Source organism: Manis javanica, chromosome 11, assembly GCF_040802235.1.
Source record: "Manis javanica isolate MJ-LG chromosome 11, MJ_LKY, whole genome shotgun sequence".
NCBI classification, from domain to species: domain Eukaryota; kingdom Metazoa; phylum Chordata; class Mammalia; order Pholidota; family Manidae; genus Manis; species Manis javanica.
In genome coordinates this window covers 66,400,288-66,424,899 of record NC_133166.1, presented here as the reverse complement: position 1 = coordinate 66,424,899, position 24,612 = coordinate 66,400,288, and the positions used below count along the sequence as shown (strand labels likewise).

General features: G+C 35.0%; 1 protein-coding gene and 1 pseudogene across 2 annotated transcripts in view; both read left to right on the top strand.

The window, feature by feature from the left end:
* The window catches only part of CKAP5 (cytoskeleton associated protein 5), a 164,743-nt gene that overhangs the window by 69,568 nt on the left and 70,563 nt on the right, over nucleotides 1-24,612 (top strand). For both annotated transcript variants that reach the window (XM_073216506.1, XM_036994058.2), the window contains exons 5-16: nucleotides 1,258-1,429; nucleotides 2,027-2,159; nucleotides 2,406-2,506; nucleotides 4,247-4,360; nucleotides 12,256-12,360; nucleotides 15,022-15,111; nucleotides 15,219-15,383; nucleotides 15,947-16,075; nucleotides 16,618-16,800; nucleotides 22,451-22,564; nucleotides 22,853-22,963; nucleotides 23,919-24,011. In XM_073216506.1, the coding sequence (XP_073072607.1) occupies nucleotides 1,258-1,429; nucleotides 2,027-2,159; nucleotides 2,406-2,506; nucleotides 4,247-4,360; nucleotides 12,256-12,360; nucleotides 15,022-15,111; nucleotides 15,219-15,383; nucleotides 15,947-16,075; nucleotides 16,618-16,800; nucleotides 22,451-22,564; nucleotides 22,853-22,963; nucleotides 23,919-24,011 (1,510 nt within the window). The remainder of the gene's footprint in view (nucleotides 1-1,257; nucleotides 1,430-2,026; nucleotides 2,160-2,405; nucleotides 2,507-4,246; nucleotides 4,361-12,255; nucleotides 12,361-15,021; nucleotides 15,112-15,218; nucleotides 15,384-15,946; nucleotides 16,076-16,617; nucleotides 16,801-22,450; nucleotides 22,565-22,852; nucleotides 22,964-23,918; nucleotides 24,012-24,612) is intronic.
* LOC118967577 (U6 spliceosomal RNA) lies at nucleotides 14,644-14,774 on the top strand (annotated as a pseudogene).

Below are 24,612 nucleotides of genomic sequence, written 5' to 3'. Positions count from 1 at the left end.
TATCATCACCTTAAGTTTTTATTATTCTATTAGTCTTCAAGTTGAGCCAAGTTAAAATGTTCTTTTCTATTACATTAAAAGGGATTTTAAAGGAAATTTTGAATATCATATAGTTTATTTTCATGTTATCATATCTATATTTAAACTACACCACCAGGTATCTTTTTAAATATCACTTTCTAGGGAGAATATTTTCAGCCTCCTTTATTTAGCCTGTTATAGTGTGTCAGTAATTATTACTGTAAGTTTTTGTTGTGTTTGTGCACATTCAATAAATTTATACACATTAGATAATAGATAAATAACATATATAGGTCCTACTACAGAATGTCAGTATACTTTCATAACTAAATCCCTTTGCTCCAGAATTTGTTATACAGATCTATTAGCAGTGAATCAGAAACTTGAATTTGGCCAGTTGGGAACTTAAAAATATAGTATGTGGCAGATAGGTAAGTTTAAATGTTCCACCTTTTTAAAGAAGTCAAAATGCAACTGTTTTCCCAATGGAAAACTGAAGCAAAGAGAGATTTAAGTTACCTAGAGTTAGTGTGAAAGCTTTGAAGTCAAAGATTGAACACATAGTGATCGGTTGAGTTGAGCAAACCACTTTAATTATAAGAACTATTAAAAGTTTATGAAAAGTAGATATTTATAAACTAATTTGTTTATATTTTTAAGCTGTTGCATATATGTACATATTTAAGATATTACACAAATATTGATCCTTTATAGATTTGAATTATTCCTAGTCTAGTTACCTAGAACATTAGTTTTATTTTTTTTTGTTTTGTCCTTTATTTTTTTTATTAAGGTATCGATGTACACTCTTCTGAAGGTTTCACATGAAAAACAATGCGATTATTACATTCACCCATATTATCGAGTCCCCCACCATACCCCATTGCAGTTACTGTCCATCAGTGTAGTAAGATGCCACAGAGTCACTACTTGTCCTCTCCGTGCTACACTGTCTTCCCATGATCGCCCCACACCATCTGTACTATAGAATGTTAGTTTTAGAATGATAATATTATTTTGGACCCTAGATATTAAGTAACATTCTTAGAAAAATGACCATTACATATAGATGTGGTTATGAGTCCCCTTTTTTATTTTTGCTGCCTTAAAAAATACCATCCTATATAACTCTGTTAATGTACATTTGGAACTATGTTTGACTCAACGAAGGGTAGCACTTTACCCAAGCATATTGCATGTTGACGATCTTTTTTTCCCCCCAATTTTTACTTCTAGTGAATTTGGTTCCAAAATCATCTTGCTTAAGCCAATTATCAAAGTGTTGCCAAAACTCTTTGAGTCTCGAGAGAAGGCTGTTCGAGATGAAGCCAAACTAATTGCTGTGGAGATTTACAGATGGATTCGAGATGCTCTGAGACCCCCATTACAAAATATAAACTCTGTCCAGGTGAGGCAGAAAGTTTTTTTGCTGTCTTCTGTATAAAGTTAATGTGAAGATACTTCCTGCCGTTGTTGTTGATATTCTGTCCTTAGAAAGTATTTTTCTTTCTTAATTTTAAAATTAGCTGATTTTTCTGAGCATAGCTGTCTCTGCTGTTACTCTGCCCCCTCAAGTTAAATACTATACATTCAGTGATCCCACTATGTTAGTGTTGAATCTGTAGCAGCTTAAAAGATCTCTTTATAATGCTGTTGGGTGGCAGGACTTAATGTCTGTTTAGACAAAATGCATTTTATCTGTTTTTTTTATTACAACTGGTTTTGGAGATCTTATCAGATACAAATAGATCTGAATTCATGACTTAACGAGTGTCCTAAAAAGTGGATTTTATTCTTTTTTCTAAGTGCTTAGTCATGCATCTTCAGTATAGTAGTAGTATAAGTCAGTTTGACTTATGCTATAAAATGTACACGATTAAAATTTTTCTTGTTTGCCCTGTTAGAGCCATATAAATAAGAAACTGCATTCTGATAAATTAATATATATAAATGTTAAGTATACTTTCTAATGGTGGAGATGTAGATTGTTTTATGATATTTTCAGTTGAAAGAACTAGAAGAAGAATGGGTCAAACTGTCAACCAGTACTCCTAAACCAAGTCGGTTTCTGCGTTCCCAACAAGAACTAGAAGCTAAGTTGGAACAGCAGCAGTCTGCTGGTGGAGATGCTGAGGGAGGTAAGCCAATTTTAAATACTGGTTTCTATAAAAATTAGCAAGAATGGCCCTTACCACAAGAACCTCTGTACACTAGGCACATTTTGTAGGACTCTCATATAATAAACTATAAATTGTTTATAGCATTAACAACTCTGATCTATTCTGTATTAAGATTTCATCAGGAGTGTGAAAAGACTGGTAGCTCTTTGATAAGTAAAACCATTCCATCAGTTTTTAAGGTTTGTTTTGTTTTTCTCCTGAAAGGTGGTGATGATGGTGATGATGTACCACAGATAGATGCTTATGAGCTTTTGGAAGCAGTAGAAATTCTTTCCAAGCTTCCCAAAGACTTTTATGACAAAATTGTAAGTAATGGTAAACTACTTTCATTTATTTATATTTAAATAAGTACTTGAGCATAATTACAGAATGCTCTGGCTGAGCTCTTTCCTGGTACACCCCTTCCACCCTTTACTTTCCCTATAGAGTGAACCAGTTACTTCTTTGTTCTAATACTACTTTGTATATGTACCTACTTTAGCACTTTTTTTTTAAACCTGTCTTGTCAAAAACCAGAATGTTATTCTCAACTTTTCCCTTTTTCTTATTGAGTCTCTGATTTTACCTTTAAATAGCTCTCAAGTTCATCCCCTTTTCTCCATCCCACTGCCACTACTTTACCCCAGGGTTTCTTGACCTTGGCACTTGACTTTTTTTGCTAGGTGATTCTTTGTTTTAGGGGCTGTCCTATACATTGTGGGATGTTCAGCAGCATCTCTGGCCTTCACCCACCAGATACCAATAATAATTCCATTCCCCCAAGTCATACAATCAAAAATGTCTCCAGACTTCACTGAATGTCTCCCAAGAGATAAAAATGATCTACAACTGAGAAAAAGTCTTATCCCAACCATTACAATCTGCTCCTGCCTCTTTCCTTCCCATCATAGTTCAGAATGTAATTAGAGGTATCTGTTTTGAAAATGCATATCTTCCCATATCATTCATTGTTTCATTAAAACCTTCCAGTTGCTTCCATGGGTTTTTAAATGATATCTAAATCCTGTGGCCATTGAGACCATCTATGGCACCTTTGAGGCTTCCGCTTTACCTTCCAGCCACATCTCTAATGGCTGTCACTCTGCGTGCTCCTGTCATACTGAACTTCTCCCAGGATCAAATGTGCACACTTGTTTCCTCTAAACTCTGGGCCTGAACATATGCTGTTCTTTCTACCTATAACATTCTTCTTCCCCAGTTGACCTCATAATTCCTTTTTACTCTCTTTCACTTTTTAAGGGAGACCTAAACAGTCTGTCGGCCTAAACTAGGTTAGGTCCTTTGCTGTATTACCAAGTAACTTGTACTTCTCCTTTCATAGTGGTCATTACCTGGTAGTTATTTATTGACAGTCTTCTGAGCTCAGCTATCAGCTCCTTGAGTATCTTTTTAAACATCTGATTAATAAATATTTGATAAATTGATTTGAACTGTATTCTCCTCCAAGGTGATGAGTTTGTCGTCTTCTTTGTATCCCAGTTCTTTGAAATTAGTGGTTATTCCAATTAATAAATAATTGCTTGATCTCTAATGAAGCATATTCTGCTTTATGACCATAAAACAAAAAGATTAGCATTGTACCCCCAATCTGGGAAACTAACCTTAAAGATGAGAACAGTTCTGGTTGTTGGTTATGGTCTGTTTCTGGGCTTTCTAATGTAGTCAGTATAGAAATTCCTTTCTCCTATAGTTGTGCCACTGTGAGATATGCTAAAAATGCTTTCTATCAATGTTTTCTGTTTCATACCTATTCACTAACATTTGCCTAGATATTAGAAGGAAAATTCTATAACATCTCATTCCATTTACTTATTATAAAACTTTGGAATTATGAAAATACTTTTTGTAAAGGAACAAAATTTTATATATATGAACAAAACATTCTGATTGGCTGTACAGTTTTGTAATTTTGTTTTCTAACCAGTTTTAGGAAAAGTTTCTGAAAACAAAAATTATATATCTTTGAATTAATAGTGTGCAAAAAAGTACTTTTATTTTGCTCTCCTATTTTCTTTTCTATAAACGACTAATATTTTGTTTTACAGGAGGCAAAAAAATGGCAAGAGAGAAAAGAAGCTCTGGAGGCTGTAGAACTGCTGGTGAAAAACCTCAAATTGGAAGCAGGCGATTATGCAGATTTAGTAAAAGCATTAAAGAAGGTAAATGTGAGAGGTTTCAAAATTGGTATCCCAAAAACATACCAGGTCAATGAATTTCTTTTCATCACTCATCTTTTTTTATCATAACTATATTGCCATTCAAGGAACACTATTTATGTTTTTTAAACTATGGGATACATTTTTAAAGGGTTATTTAAAATGACTGTCCTGAGTTAGTTTGGAGGGATTGGTTTTCAATCTTTGTTAATTATTACTTTAACTTTTAAGTATGGTATTTGATAGCATGTACAAACCTCAAGAAAATGAGGATCTTGCTGATCTAGAATCAAATATTGCAGTTTTGTAATTCTGTAGGATGAACTGTTTAAATTGGTTCTATTAATGATGCGAATATGAAGACTGTGTTTTTGTTAGATAGCAAATAATGTCATACTATATTGTATGAGCATGTAAAGCAAAGGATGTGGCATATATGGTCAATTACAAAGCAGGGAAGTACTAAATAAGAAATATTTTTAGGATGCATTTTAAACAGTGAAAGCACCAACAAAAAGCACAAAAATGCAGAGTGTAGCACTAAAGAGACCATGAAGAAGATACTTGTTTGCAGTGTGAGAGCTGCAAGAAGGCACAGTGTTGCTTTGTTCAGTCTTAGCTGAGAATGTGCTCATCAGACAACACAGATTTTTCAGAGCTCTGTACTTATCTATGAATGACCAGGAAAGTGCCGCAAGTTACAAATAAATGGTAATGAGTAGGTGAATTTACAGATACGAAATCCATGAATAATAAGGATGGACTATGTTTACTCATAGTCAACCATCCTACGCTTTTCCTCCAAGTGAGATTTGGAGGCTGGAATATGATTTATCAAAATGCTTGATTAGTTATTAGTCATCTATCTCGAAGAGCTCCAGACCCAGGAAAGATTAATTAAAAGGTAATGCCTTGAGGGGAAAAGTTTCACCAACCTGGAGCCTGGGAGGAAAACATAAGAGTAGAAGGTACTAAGAGAGGGGAAGTGAGATACTAGTGGCCTTAAAGAGAACTTCAGATTCTCTGTAAATTCTAGAATAAAAATTTTTTTTCTTCTCATCTTTTTTGGTATCATTAATATACAATCACATAAGCAACATTGTGGTTACGATTCCCCCCATTCTCAGGTCCCCACCACATACCCCACTACAGTCACTGTTCATCAGTGTAGGAAGATGCTATAGAGCCACTATTTGTCTTGTCTCTGCTATACTGCCTTCCCTATGCCTCCCCCCAACCATGTTATGTGTGCTAATCGTAATGCCCCTTATTCCCCTTCTCTCTCCCTTCCCAACCACCCTCCCCAGTCCCTTTCCCTTTGGCAACTGTTAGTCCATTCTTGGTTTCTGTGAGTCTGCTGCTGTTTTGTTCCTTCAGTTTTTTCTTTGTTCTTAATACTCTACAGATGAGTGAAATCATTTGGTACTTGTCTTTTTCCGCCTGGCTTATTTCACTGAGCATAATACCCTCTAGCTCCATCCATGTTACTGCAAATGGTAGGATTTGTTTTCTTCTTATAGCTGAATAATATTCCATCATGTATATGTACCACATCTTCTTTATCCATTCATCTACTGATGGATACTTAGGTTGTTTCCATTTCTTGGCTATTGTAAATAGTGCTATGATAAACATAGGGGTACATGTGTCTTTTTGAAACTGGGCTGCTGCATTCTTAGGGTAAATTCCTAGGAGTGGAATTCCTGTGTAAATGGTATTTCTATTTTTAGTATTTTGAGGAACCTCCATATTGCTTTCCACAATCATTGAACTAGTTTACATTCCCACCAGCAGTGTAGGAGCTTTGCCCTTTCTCTGCATCCTTGCCAGTATTTGTTGTTCCTATTCTTTTCTATGTTGGCCATCCTAACTGATGTGAGGTGGTATCTCATTGTGGTTTTAATTTGCATTTCCCTGAGAATTAGCGATGTGTGTGGAGCATCTTTTCATTTGCCTGTTGGCCATCTGAATTTCTTCTTTGGAGAAGTGTCTCTTCATATCCTCTGCCCATTTTTTAATAGGGTTTTTTGCTTTTTGGGTGTTGAGGCATGTGAGTTCTTTATATATTTTGGATGTTAACCCCTTGTCGGGTATGTCACTTACAAATATATTCTCCCATACTGTAGGATGCCTTTTTGTTATGCTGATGGTGTCCTTTGCTGGGCAGAAGCTTTTTAGCATGATATAGTCCCATTTGTTCATTTTTTATTTTGTTTCCCTTGCCCAAAGAGATGCATTCAGGAAAAAGTTGCTCATATTTATATTCAAGAGATTTTTACCTATGTTTTCTTCTTAGAGTTTTATGGTTTCATCACTTACATGCAGGTCTTTGATCCATTTCCAGTTTACTTTTGTGTATGGGATTAGACAGTAATCCAATTTCATTCTCTTACATGGAGCTGTCCAGTTTTGCCAGCACCAGTTGTTGAAGAGGCTGACATTTCCCCATTGTATATCCATGGCTCCTTTATCATATATTAATTGACTATATATGCTTGGGTTTATATCTGGGCTGTCTAGTCTGTTCCATTGGTCTATTCTGTTCTTGTGCCACTACCAAATTGTCTTGATTACTGTGGCCTTGTAGAAGAGCTTGAAGTTGGGGAATGTGTAGAATAAATTTTTATCAATACTCTTACTGCTCTGTCACTGAATACTCAGTGCTTCAAAATATCCTTTATTTTTCCTCAACTAATGAGGAATATCAGTTGGTATTCTCTACATTCATTTTATAAGAAAGACTGTGTGATTCCCATTGGCATTGTGAATATAAATGTAACCTCTCACTGTATTCTATACAGGGAGAATCATGGATTTTATATTTGGGTAGACATAGATATCTGTAGGATCTTAGATAGCAAGAGAAACTTCTTTTCTTCACAGAGAGTGAGGACAATCAATCAAAGGCTACAAACAAGTGAAAAGAAACTATTTTGTAGGTAAATTATTTAAAACAATGAAAAATTAGCTTAGTTGTATAAGTTAACCTGAAATACTATGTTTTAAAAAAATTTATTAAGAGATTTTACTTATATTTAAACACAAACTTCATACCCATATTATGTTGATTTAACAGACATAATCTGAAAGGGGAAATGGTGGAATGGAAGAGAATGAGATTGAAGAAAGACATGCAGACCAAGCTCTCTTCCCTCCATAAACAGTTTTTCTCTCTATTATCTATATGAAGTAATCCCACTAATTTCCCTTTTTCTTTCTTTTATTGCAAGTCATTGTTTTGAAATTCCTTATGGTTTTCATGGAATTATTTCTTAAACTGTCTTTTGAGTTGTTACCTCACTTAGCATATTTTGTGGGCTTTCCCGTTTTAATGGCTCATAATTCCTCATTTATAAGATGCCTTCTCCCCCTCCCACCCATCCCCCAGCTAGCTTCTTTGACTTTGCCAATTATCTATGATCTATGGATATTGGTTGATACATATAATTTTGTTTTTAATTTTTAGGTGAAGATTTGGATTTTCAAGGTGTTTTATTATGTATATGATTATATTATATACAATTATATATGATATCCATATATATAATTACATAATATATATATATAATCAATATATGCATATAATAATCTCCAGAATTCCTATGTGGTATTGACCTTTCCTCATTTGGTCTTTCTACATTTGCCCTCTTAATTATTGCTTGTATTCATCAGAGTTTTCTTTAAATAATAACCATGATGAGTTTCATTGGTTTCTCCCTCTGTAAACAGTGTTTGTTTTGATTGCTATTAATTAGTGCCTTATATTACTAGTTAAAGATAATACTATTTGATAAAAATCACATTATAGGCTTGGATTTATGGGAGAAGTAACAGCACTTTATAGAGTATTTCCCATTATTTAGATTAAATTAACATGGTGAACTAAAACTTCCTTTCTCCAGTCTAGAACAGAATCACTTAAGGTTTTCTCAACTCTGGAATGGAGTCCCTGTTTTTCTGAAAAACACTTAAAAAGTCACTGTTTTTCTGAAAAACACTCATTCACCTTCCCCATTCCCACTTCCCAGTTGAGAATAGCTTGTTCAGTCAAACTGGAGTATGTGACAGTCAGTGTTGATAAATAAGGTCCTGGTCCATCACTCACCTATCTAAGTATATCTAGTCCTTTACCATCTGGAACTATAATAGGTTCACAAAATCCTCTTCAAAACTTTACCTTAGGATCATCAGCTCCTACAAGTTACTGTTCTGATGGTGAGTAGGGAGAGGTATTCTCCTAAGAATGGGATAGCTTGATGCCCTTTAACTGGGGCACTACAACAAAATTGCCTTTTGAGCTGTATTAAATTAATAAAGCCCATCCCATATTCATTGAACTAAGATTTCTTGGAATGGGGCCTGGCATGTTTTTGATGATCATCCCTAGGATATATCTTTAGATACTAAATACTAAGTCTAGCATTTAAATAATACCTTAATGGTGTTCTGGTAAGGAAAAATAATGTCAACATTTACAAATGCTAATAGTTTAAACTAAATGGAATTTTTTCTCTATAGATTTATAGTAATTAGAGAATTAACAAAGTGTTTATTAGGACCCAGATCATCTTCTCATAAGGAAGATGAATTTACCATAACATAAGTTTAGAGGGAGAATATTGTTTTACTAAAGAGAGCAAAAGCTTTGGAGTCAAAACAGGCCTAGGCCTAAAGACTCCACTCCAAAACTACTAGAACTGATACCTGAATTCAGCAAAGTTGCAGGATACAAAATTAATACACAGAAGTCTGTTGCTTTCCTATACACTAACGATGAACTAGAAGAAAGAGAAATCAGGAAAACAATTCCATTCACAATTACATCAAAAAGAATAAAATACCTAGGAATAAACCTAACCAAGGAAATGAAAGATCTACACCCTGAAAACTACAAGACACTCTTTAGAGAAATTAAACAGGACACTAACAAATGGAAACTCATCCCATGCTCTTGGCTAGGAACAATTAATATTGTCAACATGGCCATCCTGCCCAAAGCAATCTACAAATTCAATGCAATCCCTATCAAAATACCAACAGCATTCTTCAATGAACTGGAACAAACAGTTCTAAAATTCATATGGAACGACAGAAGACTCTGAATAGCCAAAGCAATCTGGAGAAGGAAGAATGAAGCTGGGGGGATTATGCTCCCCAACTTTAAGCTCTACTACAAACCACAATAATCAAGACAATTTGGTACTGGCACAAGAACAGACCCACAGACCAGTGGAACAAAATAGAGAGTCCAGATATTAACCCAAACATATACAGTCATTAATATATGATAAAGGAGCCATAGACATATAATGGGGAAATGTAGCCTCTTCAACAGCTGGTGTTTGCAAAACTGGACAACTACATGTAAGAGAATGAAACTGGATCATTGTCTAACCCCATACACAGAAGTAAATTTGAAATGGATCAAAGACCTGAATGTAAGTCATGAAACCATAAAACTCTTATAAAAAAACATAGGCAAAAAATCTCTTAGACATAAACATGAGCAACTTCTTCATGAACATATCTCCCTGGGCAAGGGAAACAAAAGCAAAAATGAACAAGTGGGACTATATCAGGCTGAAAAGCTTCTGTACAGCAAAGGACACCATCAACAGAACAAAAAGACATTCTACAGTATGGAAGAATGTATTCATAAATGACATATCTGATAAAGGGTTGACATAAAAAATATATGAAGAGCTCCTGCACCTCAACAAACAAAAATCAAATAATCCAATTAAAAAACGGGCAGATGATCTGAACAGACACTTCTCCAAAGAAATTCAGATGGCCAACAAACACATGAAAAGATGCTCCACATCGCTAATCATCAGAGAAATGCAAATTAAAACCACAATGAGATATCACCTCACACCAGTAAGGGTTGCCACCATCCAAAAGACAAAAAACAACAAATGTTGGCGAGGTTGTGGAGAAAGGGGAACCCTCCTACTGCTGGTGGGAATGTAAATTTGTTCAACCATTGTGGAAAGCAATATGGAGGTTTCTCAAAAACTCAAAATAGAAATACCATTTGACTTAGAAATTCCACTCCTAGGAATTTACCCTATGAATGCAGCAGTCCAGTTTGAAAAAGACATATGCACCCCTATGTTTATCACAGCACTATTTACAATAGCCAAGAAATGGAAGCAAATTACGTGTCCATCAGTAGATGAACGGACAAAGAAGAGTTGATACGTATACACAATGGAATATTATTCTGCCATAAGAAGAAAACAAATCCTACCATTTGGAACAACATGGATGGAGCTAGAGGGTATTATGCTCAGTGAAATAAGCCAGGAGGAAAAAGACAAGTATCAAATGATTTCACTCATCTGTGGAGTGTAAGAACAAAGAAAAAAACTGAAGGAACGAAACAGCAGCAGACTCACAGAACCCAAGAATGGATTAACAGTTACCAAAGGGAAAGGGACTAGGGAGGATGGGTGGGAAGGGAGGGACAAGGGATAAAAAAGGGGCATTACTATTAGCAGACATAATGTAGAGGGAAGGGCACAGGGAGGGCTGTACAACACAGAGAAGACAAGTAGTGATTCTAGAGCATCTTACTATGCTGATGGACAGTGACTGTAATGGGATTTGTGGGGGGGACTTTAGAATGGGAGGAGTCTAATAAACGTACTGTTGCTCATGTAATTGTAGATTAGTGTTTCCAAAATAAAAATAAAATTTAAAAAACAGGCCCAGGTTTGAATCATAGCACTATCATTTTCTTGCTCTGTTGCCTTAAGCAAGTTAATCTGTGTTTAATTTTTGAAATCTGCAGAATTGACATAATCATACCTACTTTTTAGGGTTTGGATGAAAATTGCATAAAGATTATAAAGCAACTGTAAAATTGTGGCATCTAATTTGTTTTTCATGTTAGTTCTATCTTTTAATCTTTACTTCTCACAGTTAGGGAATGCGTGTAGGTGCCAATAGAACTTCCTTGCACGCTGTGTGTTAGGGGTTGTTTAATTCAGGGATTCTGGAATGAAGCAGTCTGCTTATGAACTGGCAGGTCTTAGGGAGTAGATAAATCCAAAGTAGAATGAAAGTGTTACTTCTGTCTGGGAAGAGTGAAAAAACAAAGGTATGAGGCACTTCTAAAAGTAAAGCAACTTTTTTTAATACCAGCTGATATGGGCCTTATACCAATACCAGGAAATATTAGTAATACCAGCAAAAATCTTGGCAGGGAGGAACCCAGGCATAGTCACAGTCTTGCTGAACTGACACAGCTATGGCTACTACCTGTGAATTTTGATAAGTGCTGGGCTCTGTTGGGATGTAATATAACAGGGTAGCAGTTTAAACAGTGCTGAAGGAGACTCTGCAAGAGACTCTTCAGTACAAATTTATAATTATTAGGTAAATGGCAGCTGCAAGGCCAGAAGCTCCCTCAAGAGGAATGTTTGCAGTAGCATTTGCCATTTAGAGTCCCCATGGACTTCTTGAAGGTACCTGCCGCAGTTTGTGCTGGTGCTCTTTGAGTATAAATGTTTGAGTTGCTGCTTGTGGTGTCATTCAGAGATAATGTCTTTGGGCTTCCGTGCCCCAAAGCAAAGACAGCAGACCTTCAGCTTCACTGCTTTTATCAGAATCACCTCCTGTATAGTTATCAACACAGATGGCCCAGACTACCATGAATGGAGACTTAGAGGTTTGAAGTTGTGCTTTTATGTATATTTTATTGGGAGAACTTTAAGATAGAAGACTTAAACATAATGAAGGAAAGCTCCCAAATTTGATACTGTCAAAGCAGAATCTTTCCTCTTTTGTAGGAAACAAAATTGGCATAATGGCTTTCAGAGTTCTTTTAAGAATACATTTCCAGTTGAGCTGTGACCATTTTCCTTTCATTTTCTTTTCTTCCCTCTTTGTAGATTGTTGGAAAGGACACCAATGTCATGTTGGTGGCTTTGGCAGCAAAATGTCTTACTGGCCTGGCTGTTGGGCTAAGGAAGAAATTTGGACAATATGCAGGCCATGTAAGTAACACTCCTTTTTAGAACAATCAGCAACATCATCAAGAATGGCACACTAGTCTTCTCTATGCTTTAAAACAGCTCTTTGGAATGTAGCTCTTTGGAATATATTTAGCAAAGTATATTTCTCACTAAGTTTATTAATATTAATCTTAACTCCTTACATTTCAATGACGATGTTAGTTGTAACTAAATTCATTAGTTTTATGTAGAAAAGCAGGCACTTAGCCAAAAGTACTTAGGTGAGTTGATTTGCTTATTACTTATTTACTTACTAGTATCTTGCTTTGTTCTTACATCCTTATATATAGTAGAATAGGATGAAATAAAACTTGTAATAACCAGGAAAGAGTAAAAATGAGAATAGGAAAGGCAATATAAGAAAGTGAGATTAATATATAAAATGTATTTTATAGTGTTTACCTATTTTAAAAAATGAATAATTTACTTACATATTAGAGACATTTTATATTTAGGTCATGCTGTTGGTGATATATCAGTTTAATTTATTCTAAGAAAACCTGGCTGGAGACATTTGTTGAGTATACTCTTTTCTTCATATAAATGGAAGCAATCAAGTTTGGTGACAGTTTTAATAAACTGAGCTGTTTTCTTTAACTGTGCCATCTGTTAGTTGGCCTCTAAATCTGGTCTGAAATACTTAGAATGGTTCAGCATCCTGAGAATTGACCATACTGAACCTTAAGGTTAACTTGCTAGTCGCTTGATAATTGATTCACTAGAATGACTTAAGTTTCCTAATAGTCTATAGGCATTTGTCAGTTTTATGTGTGAGTTAGTATCTAACCTCAGTTAGTTACAGTATTTGAAACTTGCTTACTCATAGAATTACAAATAATTACAAAAACTTAACTGATAAATAGATGACACTACCAAATAAAAATAAATAAAAGTAAGGGTCTGCAAAATGCTTGGACATGTAAATCATAAATTGAAATAAAATTATAATCAATATTTTTATAGCAGTCAGTATTTATTATATACTATAAATTTGTGTATATACTATCAGTATATTAGATTTTGGTCGGTTTTGTGTTACTTAGAATTCTTTATGTGTTCTGATAATTTTTAAATCTAGAAAACTGTTTTTTAAATACATTTTAATTTACTAAATCATAGTCGAATGATTTCTTGGCCTTCTAGTTTGAGTTCTGATTCTGGCTTCGTGACATTTTGTTTGCAGCTTGAGGAAGGTCTCCAGTGCTCTATAGTTTGGGGTGTTTTTCTCTGCTTGAAACTATATCATATACAGTGTTTGATATCAAGCATGTTAGTGTTTCAGCTTAATTTTTTTTAGCTATAAACTATCTCCTTGGGAGTTACAAAACAATGAACTTTAGCTTTATAGCCACTAAAAGGTCTTGGTTTTTCAAGTTTATAACTAACTCCTAGTACTAAGAAGTCTTTTGTATTTCCCTGTGGAAACCCTATTCCTTCTGCACTGTATCACTTCTGTGAAATCTTGGGGAAAAAATTTGGGGGATGCCATTGAGCTTTGCTATATCTTTTGGACTTTTAAAAACAACTTTAATTTGCCTACTACCATAGAGCCTAGCACTCAATAGATACATTGGTATTCAATAAATCTTTAATAAATAAATGATAGATAAAAATTCCAACTTTACTGACTTAAACTTTAATAAAATAGTACTTGAATTAAAAAAATAGTACTTGAATAAGAAGATATCATTCTAATCAAAATTCTATTTCTGGTACTGTTTTCTTTTTTCTTTAGTGTAGTGAAGGGACAGGAGACATCCCAACCCAGTGAGATATATGAGAATCTTGGGTGGGAAGGAAGAATTATATACTATATCTGTTCCCCTACCCCAGATCTAACTCATTTTGTGTATAAAGACCTGTTATTAATAGACCGTAAGTCTACCTAGTTGAAAATCATTTTTACTATTAAGAGCTGTTACTAATAGAAATAGTTATATGGTTGCATGTAAGGTACAGATGCAGAAAAAAGGTTGAGAAGCACTGCTACTGTGGTACAGAATGGGAACCCTTAATTGTTCTAGTATAAGATTCTTGTGCCCTTCAAGAAAGGAAATTACTTTTTATCTAACCTAAATGTTCATTTTTTGTTTGTTTTGGTAGAACCAAACATTGTTTTTTAATAACAGCTTTATTGAGATACAACTTATATAAAATTTGCCCTCTTAAAGTATGTAATTCAGTGGTTTTAGTATATTCATAAAGTTGTAACCTTGTAACCATCATCACTATCTAATTCCAGAACATTTTCATCATCCCAAAAAAGAAACCCTTCAGCAGTACATATACTAAAATTGTAATGATACAGAGAATGACCGTATTTTCTTTTTAAAGACCACACTGCATGGCCCTGGTGCAAGGATGACATGCAAATTCATGAAGTGTTCCATGTTTAAAAAAAAAAAAAAAAGTCAAAAAACCCTTTGCTCATTATCAGTCACTGTCCATTCTTCTCCCCCAGATCCTGGCAACCACTAAGCTACTTTCTGTTTATATTTGGATTTTATATTTCATATAAACTGAATCATACATGTGATCCTTTGTAACTGACTTCTTTGACTTAATGTTTCCAAAGCTTATTCATGTATCTGGATTTCATTCCTTTTTGTTCCCTAATAATATACCAGCTGTTCACTTTTATAGGTTGTGCCGACCATTCTGGAGAAATTCAAAGAGAAGAAGCCTCAGGTGGTACAAGCCTTGCAAGAGGCAATTGATGCAATCTTCCTTACTGTAAGTTGGCAGCGTAAGTTTGTACTGTTGTCTAATTTTGTCAGTGTCATATTTTCATTGTTCTTTACAGGTGAGAAAAGCTCATTGACCATATTTTCTTTTTAAAGACCACACTGCAGAACATCAGTGAGGATGTTTTAGCAGTAATGGACAATAAAAATCCAACCATCAAGCAGCAGACATCTCTTTTCATTGCGAGAAGCTTCCGCCACTGCACTGCTTCTACCCTGCCAAAGAGCTTGCTAAAGCCCTTTTGTGCTGCTCTACTTAAGGTACGGACTGTCTTTGAAATTGGGGGAATATTTTATACCTAGGAAAGATTTATTTTTTCCTACTGATATGTACAGTGACTATTTGACTTTCAGACTATAGATTATGGTCTTTTGAGGAGACCCCCTATAATTTTGGAAAGTGAATCCAAATTCTTATACTGTTTATGTTCTTATTCTTGAAGAAAACATAAGTTAGCTTTATGATTCCACTAACTGCTGAACATTTTTTTTCTTACTTGGCTAATATACTGGTGTTCAGCTGGATCTGGCCATGCACAGGAATATAATTTGGAGTATTTGAAGATCATTTGAATATGAGACATTTTAGATAGAAGTTAGGAGGAAAAAGGAAGCACTTATTTGCTGAATGATTACCAGAGGTTTCCTTAACCGAAAAAGAATTTGTGAAAGAGTAAATGTTAATTGGCAATAGAAAAGGTACACTTAGTTTCAGTGAATTGCAAATAACAAATTCTTTATCCAGCAACCATCATTTTGAATTAAAATCAGTAACACCTTAAATACCTTGTATTAAGATCATTTTGCTTACTTGCGGACTGTAGCACATCAATGATTCTGCTCCTGAAGTCAGAGATGCTGCATTTGAAGCATTGGGTACTGCTTTGAAGGTGGTTGGTGAGAAAGCAGTAAATCCATTCTTAGCTGATGTGGACAAACTCAAGCTTGATAAGGTAGGTTAGTAACAGATTATAATGAATTGGATAACAGTCCTGTCTCTGTGTGTTATGGTTTTATTTCAATTTTATGTGTTCTGTTTCATTAAAACAGAACAATGCTGATATCAAAACTGTGAAATTTATTTCATTTGCCACCAGTGATTCAGACCTAGAGTTTGAAGATTAAATTTCATCCCAAGCAATGTTGGTGATTTAGTAAAAATAACTTTCCAATTACAACAAATAAAAAAATAAAGCTAAATAACCCATCTGCAGAAGAGGTGAAAACAATGCTTTAGATAGATTTGTTTCTAAGATCTAGAAAATTACCTTTCTAAATATAAATATATTCTATTAAAACATAGTTATTGTAAGCTTATTATAATACTAATTTGTATAGAAATAAAATGTAAGGAAGTCGGATAATTTATTTTTCTTGAAAAGGGAGCTTTCTAAATTCTTATATAGTTGTGGTTTAGGTAACTTGTTAAATAATAATATAGTGATTGTGTTTCAAAATTGGTCTTAATGATATTCATCTCAATTTCATTCTCCAGATCAAAGAATGTTCAGAAAAAGTAGAGCTGGTACATGGAAAGAAAGCTGGAGTAGCAGCTGATAAGAAGGAATTCAAGCCTGTGCCTGGAAGGACTGCTGTGTCAGGGGCTGCAGGAGATAAGGACGCAAAGGATGTTGCTGCACACAAACCAGGACCCTTAAAAAAGGCACCTGCTGCAAAGGTTAAGATAATTAATAGAGTAAAGTTGGAAAATATGGTTTAAAATTTACAGAGTTTAGTAAGGTCAGGTCTGAATCTCAAGTTCATGGTTGTCCTTACAATATGATTTCAATTGAGAAATCAACTCATTACCACATGCAAAATACAGCAGAATGTCTATGAATGAAGACAGTATTCCAACAACACATTTGGTTATTTGAAACTCTGAATAGAGCTAAAAGTGGTAATGAAGGTACAGGAGTGCACTTTAAGGGATCATTAAACAATGAAGTGTGACATGGCATTTTAATAAGATCACCCTGGTCATATTGGTGATTATGCTGCTGAATCGCATCACCAAGCCTCCATGAGTCCAAGTCTTCTTATCTTTGTACAGTGTAGAAGAGGAAAATGCTCAAGGGCAAATGTTCCTTTAAAGAACACTAGTCGTGTGGACCCTGTGAAGCATGAGGTTATCTGCTGCAGCTGCATGGAGTTTGATTCCCTTTCCCTTTAGGGAAAGGGAACTGATACTTAGTGTTCATCACTTTGTGAAGTATTTTACCTGCTTAGTTTTATTTAATTATCATAAAAACCCTTGCGATAAATGTTTTATGATCCCTGTTTTCCCAGGAAAAGAAACTAAGCCTCAGCAAGATTAAGTGTCCTGCTAATGCTCTTATAATTCACTGATATTTTTATTGTTCACTTGTTGGGGTGTTGTTTATTCTGCTTCCCCACTCCATATTGTAAACTTTAAAAGAAAGAGGTCTTGTCACTGCTTGATTCCCTGTGCATACAAGAGTTTCTGGCATATAGTAGGTACTCAGCATACATTTGCTGAATGACTTAAGTTGCAGAACTGGGATTTAAATCCAGGTGTCTCTTGTAACAGAGTCTGTATACTTTCTTTCATATTACTGTGTGTCTTCAACATAATACAGGGAGCTGGCAGCTATTTTCTCCTTTCTCACCAGCTTCCACCTCTTTGGATGATGACCTGGGCACAGTGCCTTAGCACTTTTTCTTAACTTGCTGAGCCTTTCCATGCTGGCTGGCTTTCTCTTATAAGAAATTCTTTTTTAAAAAAATAGGTGAGGGTGAGGGTGGCAACTTGTTTCAGTTCCTCCTTTGAAAAGATAAGAGGATAGAATCACCTAATAAACCTACTAAGCCAATAATCATATATGTAAAAAAAAAAAGAGATTTGTTAATTGAGGTACTTCTCTATGCAGAGAGTGCTGTTACAGGAAATAATTCAGAAGAGCTATTCTAGTTAATCAAAGAGTACAGAATTATCTATTTTTAGAGTTAAATCTCTCTTTATGGAATTGTTAGTATGAACCAACAAAATTACACTGCTGATATGAACCAGAAAATATTAGAGACTTCCATTTTATTAAAAACCAGCGTCTTAGTTTTGCTAACTGTACCTTAAAAGCTCAGAGTATGTTCAAGATAACATTAGTTTCAGAACAAGTCTAAATATTGAAGACTTAAGTTGTCCCACTGTTATTTTATCTGTTCATTTTAGGTTTGGGGCATTGCATAACAAGTACTAAAAACAGAAGGAATAACATGAACGGTGATGTGTGTTGCTATATTAATATTACTGCTGTTGGCTGTGTACCTTGGGATAACTGCTATTTTCTTGTGACCATTCAAAACTGAAGTAAAATAAATTTAAATAAAAATATTTAAATAGTATATTAGTAGGTGGAAGCCTGTGGGTACAATAAAAAGTATGACCAATTAAAGTTTATTCCAGGATTGCAAGGATGGTTCAATATTAATATTAGAAAAGTTACTAAATTTATAAATCTAAAGAATTCTGATTTCAGACATTAAAAAGGAAATAACAAATTTCAACATATCATCTTGATAAAATTCTTAACTACATTGGAAAGGATGGATATTCTTACATTATTAAATTATGAAAAATCTACAGACAGCAGTAGATATAGCAAACCAAAGGCATCAACATGCTTAGTAATGGTGAAATATGAGGAGGATTTCTATTAAAGTGAAAAGTAAAACAAAAAATGCCTGATGGTACCATTTTTGGGTTGTTGCATCATTAATATACACTTAACATGAACAACGCTGTGTTTACTAGATTCCCCCCATTATCAAGTCCCCACCACATACCCCATTACAGTCACTGTCTATCAATGTAGTAAGGTGCTATAGAATCACTACTTGTCTTCTCTGTGCTATACTACCTTCCCCATACCTCCAACCCAATACATTATGTGTGCTAATTATAATGCCCTTTTTTCCCCCTTATCCCTCCCTTCCCACCCATCCTCCCCAGTCCCTTTCCCTTTGGTAACTGTTAGTTCATTCTTGGGTTCTGTGAGTCTGCTGCTGTTTTGTTCCTTCAGTTTTTTCTTGGTTCTTATACTCCACAGATGAGTGAAATCATTTGATACTTATCTTTCTTTGCCTGGTTTATTTCACTGAGTATAATACCCTCCAGCTCCATCCACGTTGTTGCAAATGGTAGGATTTGTTTTCTTATGGCTGAATCATATTCCATTGTGCATATGTACCACATCTTCTTTATCCACTCTATTGGTGGTCACTTTGGTTGCTTCCATTTCTTGGCTATTGTAAATAGTGCTGCGATAAACATAGGGATGCATATGTCTTTTTCAAACTGGGCTTCTGCATTCTTAGGGTAAATTCCTAGGAGTGGAATACCTGGGTCAAATGGTATTTTTATTTTCAGTTTTTTGAGGAACCTCCATACTGCTTTCCACAATGGTTGAACTAATTTACATTCCCACCAGCAGTGTAGGAGGGTTCCCCTTTCTCCACATCCTCACCAACATTTGTTGTTGTTTGTCTTTTGGATGTTGACCATCCTAACTGGTATGAGGTGATATCTCACTGTGGTTTTAATTTGCATTTCTCTGTTGATTAGCAGTGTGGAGCATCTTTCATGTGCCTGTTGGCCATCTGAATTTCTTCTTTGGAAAAGTGTCTGTTCAAATCCTCTGCCCATTTTTTAATTGGATTATTTGCTTTTTGTTTGTTGAGGTTCATGAGCTCTTTGTATATTTTGGATGCCCACCCCTTATCGGATGTCATTTATGAATATATTCTCCCATACTGTAGTATACCTTTTTCTATTGATGGTGTCCGTTGCTGTACAGAAGCTTTTTAGTTTTATATAGTCCCACTTGTTCATTTTTGCTTTTGTTTCCCTTGCCCAGGGAGATATGTTCATGAAGAAGTTGCTCATGTTTATATTCAGGAGACTTTTGCCTATATCTTCTAACAATTTTATGGTTTCATGACTTACATTCAGGTCTTTGATCCATTTCAAATTTACTTTTGTTTATGAGGTTAGACAATGATCCAGTTTCATTCTCCTACATGTAGCTGTCCAGTTTTGCCAACACGAGCTGTTGAAGAGGCTGTCATTTCCCCATTGTATATCCATGGCTCCTTTATTGTATATTAATTGGGCTAATATATGGACTCTCTATTCTGTTCCACTGGTCTTTGGGTCTGTTCTTGTGCCAGTACCAAATTGTCTTGATTACTATGGCTTTGTAGTAGAGCTTGAAATTAGGAAGCAAGATCCCCCTGCTTTATTCTTCCTTCTCAGGATTGCTTTGGCTATTCGGGTCTTTTGTGGTTCCATATAAATTTTAGAACTGTTTGTTCCAGTTCGTTGAAGAATGTTGTCAGTATTTTGATAGAGATTGCACTGAATCTGTAGATTGCTTTAGGCAGGATGGCCATGTTGACAATATTAATTCTTCCTAGCCAAGAACATGGGATGAATTTCCATTTATTAGCATCCTCTTTAATTTCTCTTAGGAATGTCTTATAGTTTTTAGGGTATAGGTCTTTCACTTCCTTGGTTAGGTTTATTCCTAGGCATTTTATTCTTTTAGATGCAATTGTGAATGGAATTGTTTTCCTGATTTTTCTTTCTGATAGTTCATCGTTAGTGTATAGGAATGCAACAGATTTTTGTGTATTAATTTTGTATCCTGCAACTTTGCTGAATTCAGATATTAGTTCTAGTAGTTTTGCAGTGGATTCTTTAAGGTTTTCTATGTACAATATCATGTCATCTGCAAACAGTGACAGTTTGACTTCTTCCTTACCAGTCTGGATGCCTTTTATTTCTTTGTGTTGTCTGATTGCCGTGGCTAGGACCTCCAGTACTATGTTGAATAACAGTGGGGTGAGTGGGCATCTTTGTCTTGTTCCCAATCTTAGAGGAAGAGCTTTCAGCTTCTTGCTGTTAAGTATGATGTTGGCTGTGGGTTTGTCATACATGGCCTTTATTATGTTGAGGTACTTGTCTTCTATACCCATTTGAGAGTTTTTTATCATGAATGGATGTTGAATTTTGTCGACTGCTTTTTCAGCATCTATGGAGATGATCATGTGGTTTTGTACTTTTTGTTGATGTGGTGGATGACGTTGATGGATTTTCGAAGGTTGTATCATCCTGCTGGTACCATGATTATTTAATTATGTTCTACAACCAATAAGGAATGAAGTAAGAGGTGGTAATAAGAGGAAAGACAAGGTAAAATTATCCCTTTTGTAGATTATATGACCATGTACTTAGAAATACAGGTCAACTGAAAAACTGCTAAAACAAAGATTGCGTGAGATGGCCATTTCCAACATAACTAGAATATTCACTGAGATTGCCATAACAACCTCTTCTTTCCTTCACAAATTAAATAGCTCTACAATGAATAATAATATATTCTCCTGTTACTGTTGTACCTTTTGGTAAAGTGTTGAGTAAGTGTTGTAACTTAGAAACTGTCCTTTATTAGTGTAGCAGAGATTTAGAGGCATTTAAAGCACCAAATGTTAATTTTCAAATTAATCTGTAAATTTCGTACAATTCCAGTCCTTTTTTATTTTATTTATCTCATTAGCTCATTCTGAATTAGAGTTTCTTAATATGGGGTCTGCAGATTTCCTCATGAGTGGCCTACAGGAAGTCTGTCTGCCCTAGAAACTACTAAATTCTATAGGAATAAAAAATCTAGGGTTTTTATACACAATGCAGTATTATTCCGTTATAAAAAGAAAAGAAATCCTGCCATTTGCAACAGCATGGGACATCTAGAGGGTATTATGCACAGTGAAATAAGCCAGGCAAAGAAAGACAAATACCATATGATTTCACTTACTTGTGGAATATAGACAAAGCAAAACAGAAAAAACAAAACAACAATAGACTCACAGATGCCAAGAAAGGAGTAGTGTTTACCAAGGGGGAGGGGTTGGGATGGCGAGGAGGGGAGTGGAAGGGGAATAAAGGGGCACAGTAATTCGCAATCACAATATAAGTTGGTCATGGGATGGTAGTACAGCATGGAGAATATAGTCAGTGATTTTGTAACATCTTTCTTTGTTGATAGATAGTAACCACACTAGAGGGGGTGAGGATTTAAGAATATGGGTAACTGTTGAACTACTGTGTTGTGTATTTGAAACCAATGTAAGATCGCATATCAACAATACTTAAGTTTTTTTTAAAATGTTTTCTGTGGGGTTTTTTTGTTGTTGGTTAAGTGATGTCTTCATTTTAATGAAATTTTCAAGGAGTCTTCAGCACCCACCCATAAAAGTTTAAGAATGGTTCTAAACCCATAAGTGATTTAATTGTTTTAAATTGCTTTCAGGCTGGTGGGCCACCTAAGAAGGGGAAACCAGCTGTACCAGGAGGCCCAGGGAACACTGGAACCAAGTACAAGAAAGGATTGGAGACCAAAGAAATAGTGGAGCCTGAGCTCTCAGTTGGTATCATATAGTGTGCCTCAAACTCATAAAACCATAGCATGTTACTACCTGTAAGAATATTTGAGGTCTTTCTTTGCTGAGTTCTACAATATATAGATAATATCTTTTAGCTTATTGAAACTGTGCCTTAGACAAACATCCCCTTTGTGGTAGTATAGTAGAAGATTCAAATATATGGCATACCTACAGAAGTGTTCCTGTACTTTTCTTTTGGCTGAGGTATTTTTACATTCTTGCCCTGTTTCCTTAGCAGTTCTTAATTGTAATGTTTTTGTGTCTTACAGATAGAAGTATGTGAAGAAAAAGCTTCCACTGTCCTTCCCATTACATGTATACAGCTTCTAGACAGCAGTAACTGGAAGGAAAGACTGGCCTGTATGGAAGAGTTCCAAAAGGTAGGTTCATATGGGTGTGAAAGAAACTACATTATATAGAAGTGATGAAACTGACAAATGAAGTACTTCTCCTACTTGCTTTTTTATAACCATGAACATGTTTCAGGGTGTTATCTAAAAATAAGGTAGGGATTTTTTTTTTTGGTTTTAGTGTATAGTGTTTTTCTTTCAACATCTGCTTTCTGTGGCTTCTACAAGCTCATAACTTAAATATTTAAGAAAATCAGGTTTATCTGAATTAGAAGGTTTAGATGAATTTTAATATTATGGTATTTGTGCATTCAACTTACTAGGCAAACAGATCTCTTCACTTAAGCCCCCCCATATCCATTTCTGTTTCTTTCTTTGTCATGATTCTTGGAAGAGCAGACATTATCACTTGGTATGAGAAGCTCCTTTCAGGAATCTGTTTTGGAAATGAATGTGGTGGTTCATTTTGGCATATACTCTGTGATTCTAATGAGGAGGGGTACGAAGACACTGGAAGAGCACTGGCTCTTAAGGCAGGAGACCTGGCTTCCAGTCATGCATCTGCTCAGGATTAGACCTGAATTTGTACCTCTTTGAAATTTAGTACTTACCCACTTCTTACCTACCCTACTTTGCTATATTTTTAGGAAGATCAGGTAAGTCAAATTATGTATAAGCAGTTTTTGCCACACACTAGGCAAATGAAAACTATTATTGTTAACGTACTTGGAGCAAATTATTTATGTGAATTTCTGAAATACCAAAAAAAAAAAGCAAAAGATTTCAGCCCTATTAATACACCAACCATATACCAAATATCCAACTTAAGAAACAAAGCATTATAGCAGAAGTTATATATGAACTTCCTCTGTAACCATCTTTATTTCCATTCCCCTACCTTCTTCAGAAGAACCCACTCACTTGATTTGGGTATATACTTTTCCTTGAAGAACTAATCACTCGTGCCTTAACCCTCTTGTTTTAGGCTGTTGAACTAATGGACCGAACTGAAATGCCATGCCAGGCATTAGTGAGGATGCTGGCCAAGAAACCTGGATGGAAAGAAACAAATTTTCAGGTAGTTTTTAATTGGAGATGTAATGTCTTTGGTTAAAAGTAATTTTCCAGTATATCATCCTACACAGTAATAGGTATTATTTTGGTAAAGATTTTCAGCTCTTTTTTTCTAAGTCATCACTCAGCCAGTGCGTCATCTAGTTTTAAAGAATAGTGGAGTGTGTGCATTTTAATTACTTATAAAACTATACCTCTGTGTAATTAAGAGTTTACATGTAGAGAGAAATATTACATATATTGTTTGTGTAATTTATATATATGAATTTATCTCCTTGTTATTTAGGCCTAGAGGCCTTCTATTCTAAAAATGCCTGATGGTACCATTTTTGGGTTGTTGCATCATTAATATACACTTAACATGAACAACACTGTGTTTACTAGATTTTTGAAACAGTGATAAAGAATGAGATGGCTTTTCTATTTGTTTGGATAAAAAATAGATGCAGTCTTTAGATTGCCAGTGAAACATTAACACATAGTTTAATTCGCGAACAGATAATAGAAATTAAATTTAGTACTACTGTTATTTAGTCTAAAAAGTAGATTTAAAAGGAGGCATATGAGGGAGAGGAGGGATTAAAGATGGTGGTGTGAGAGTTGAG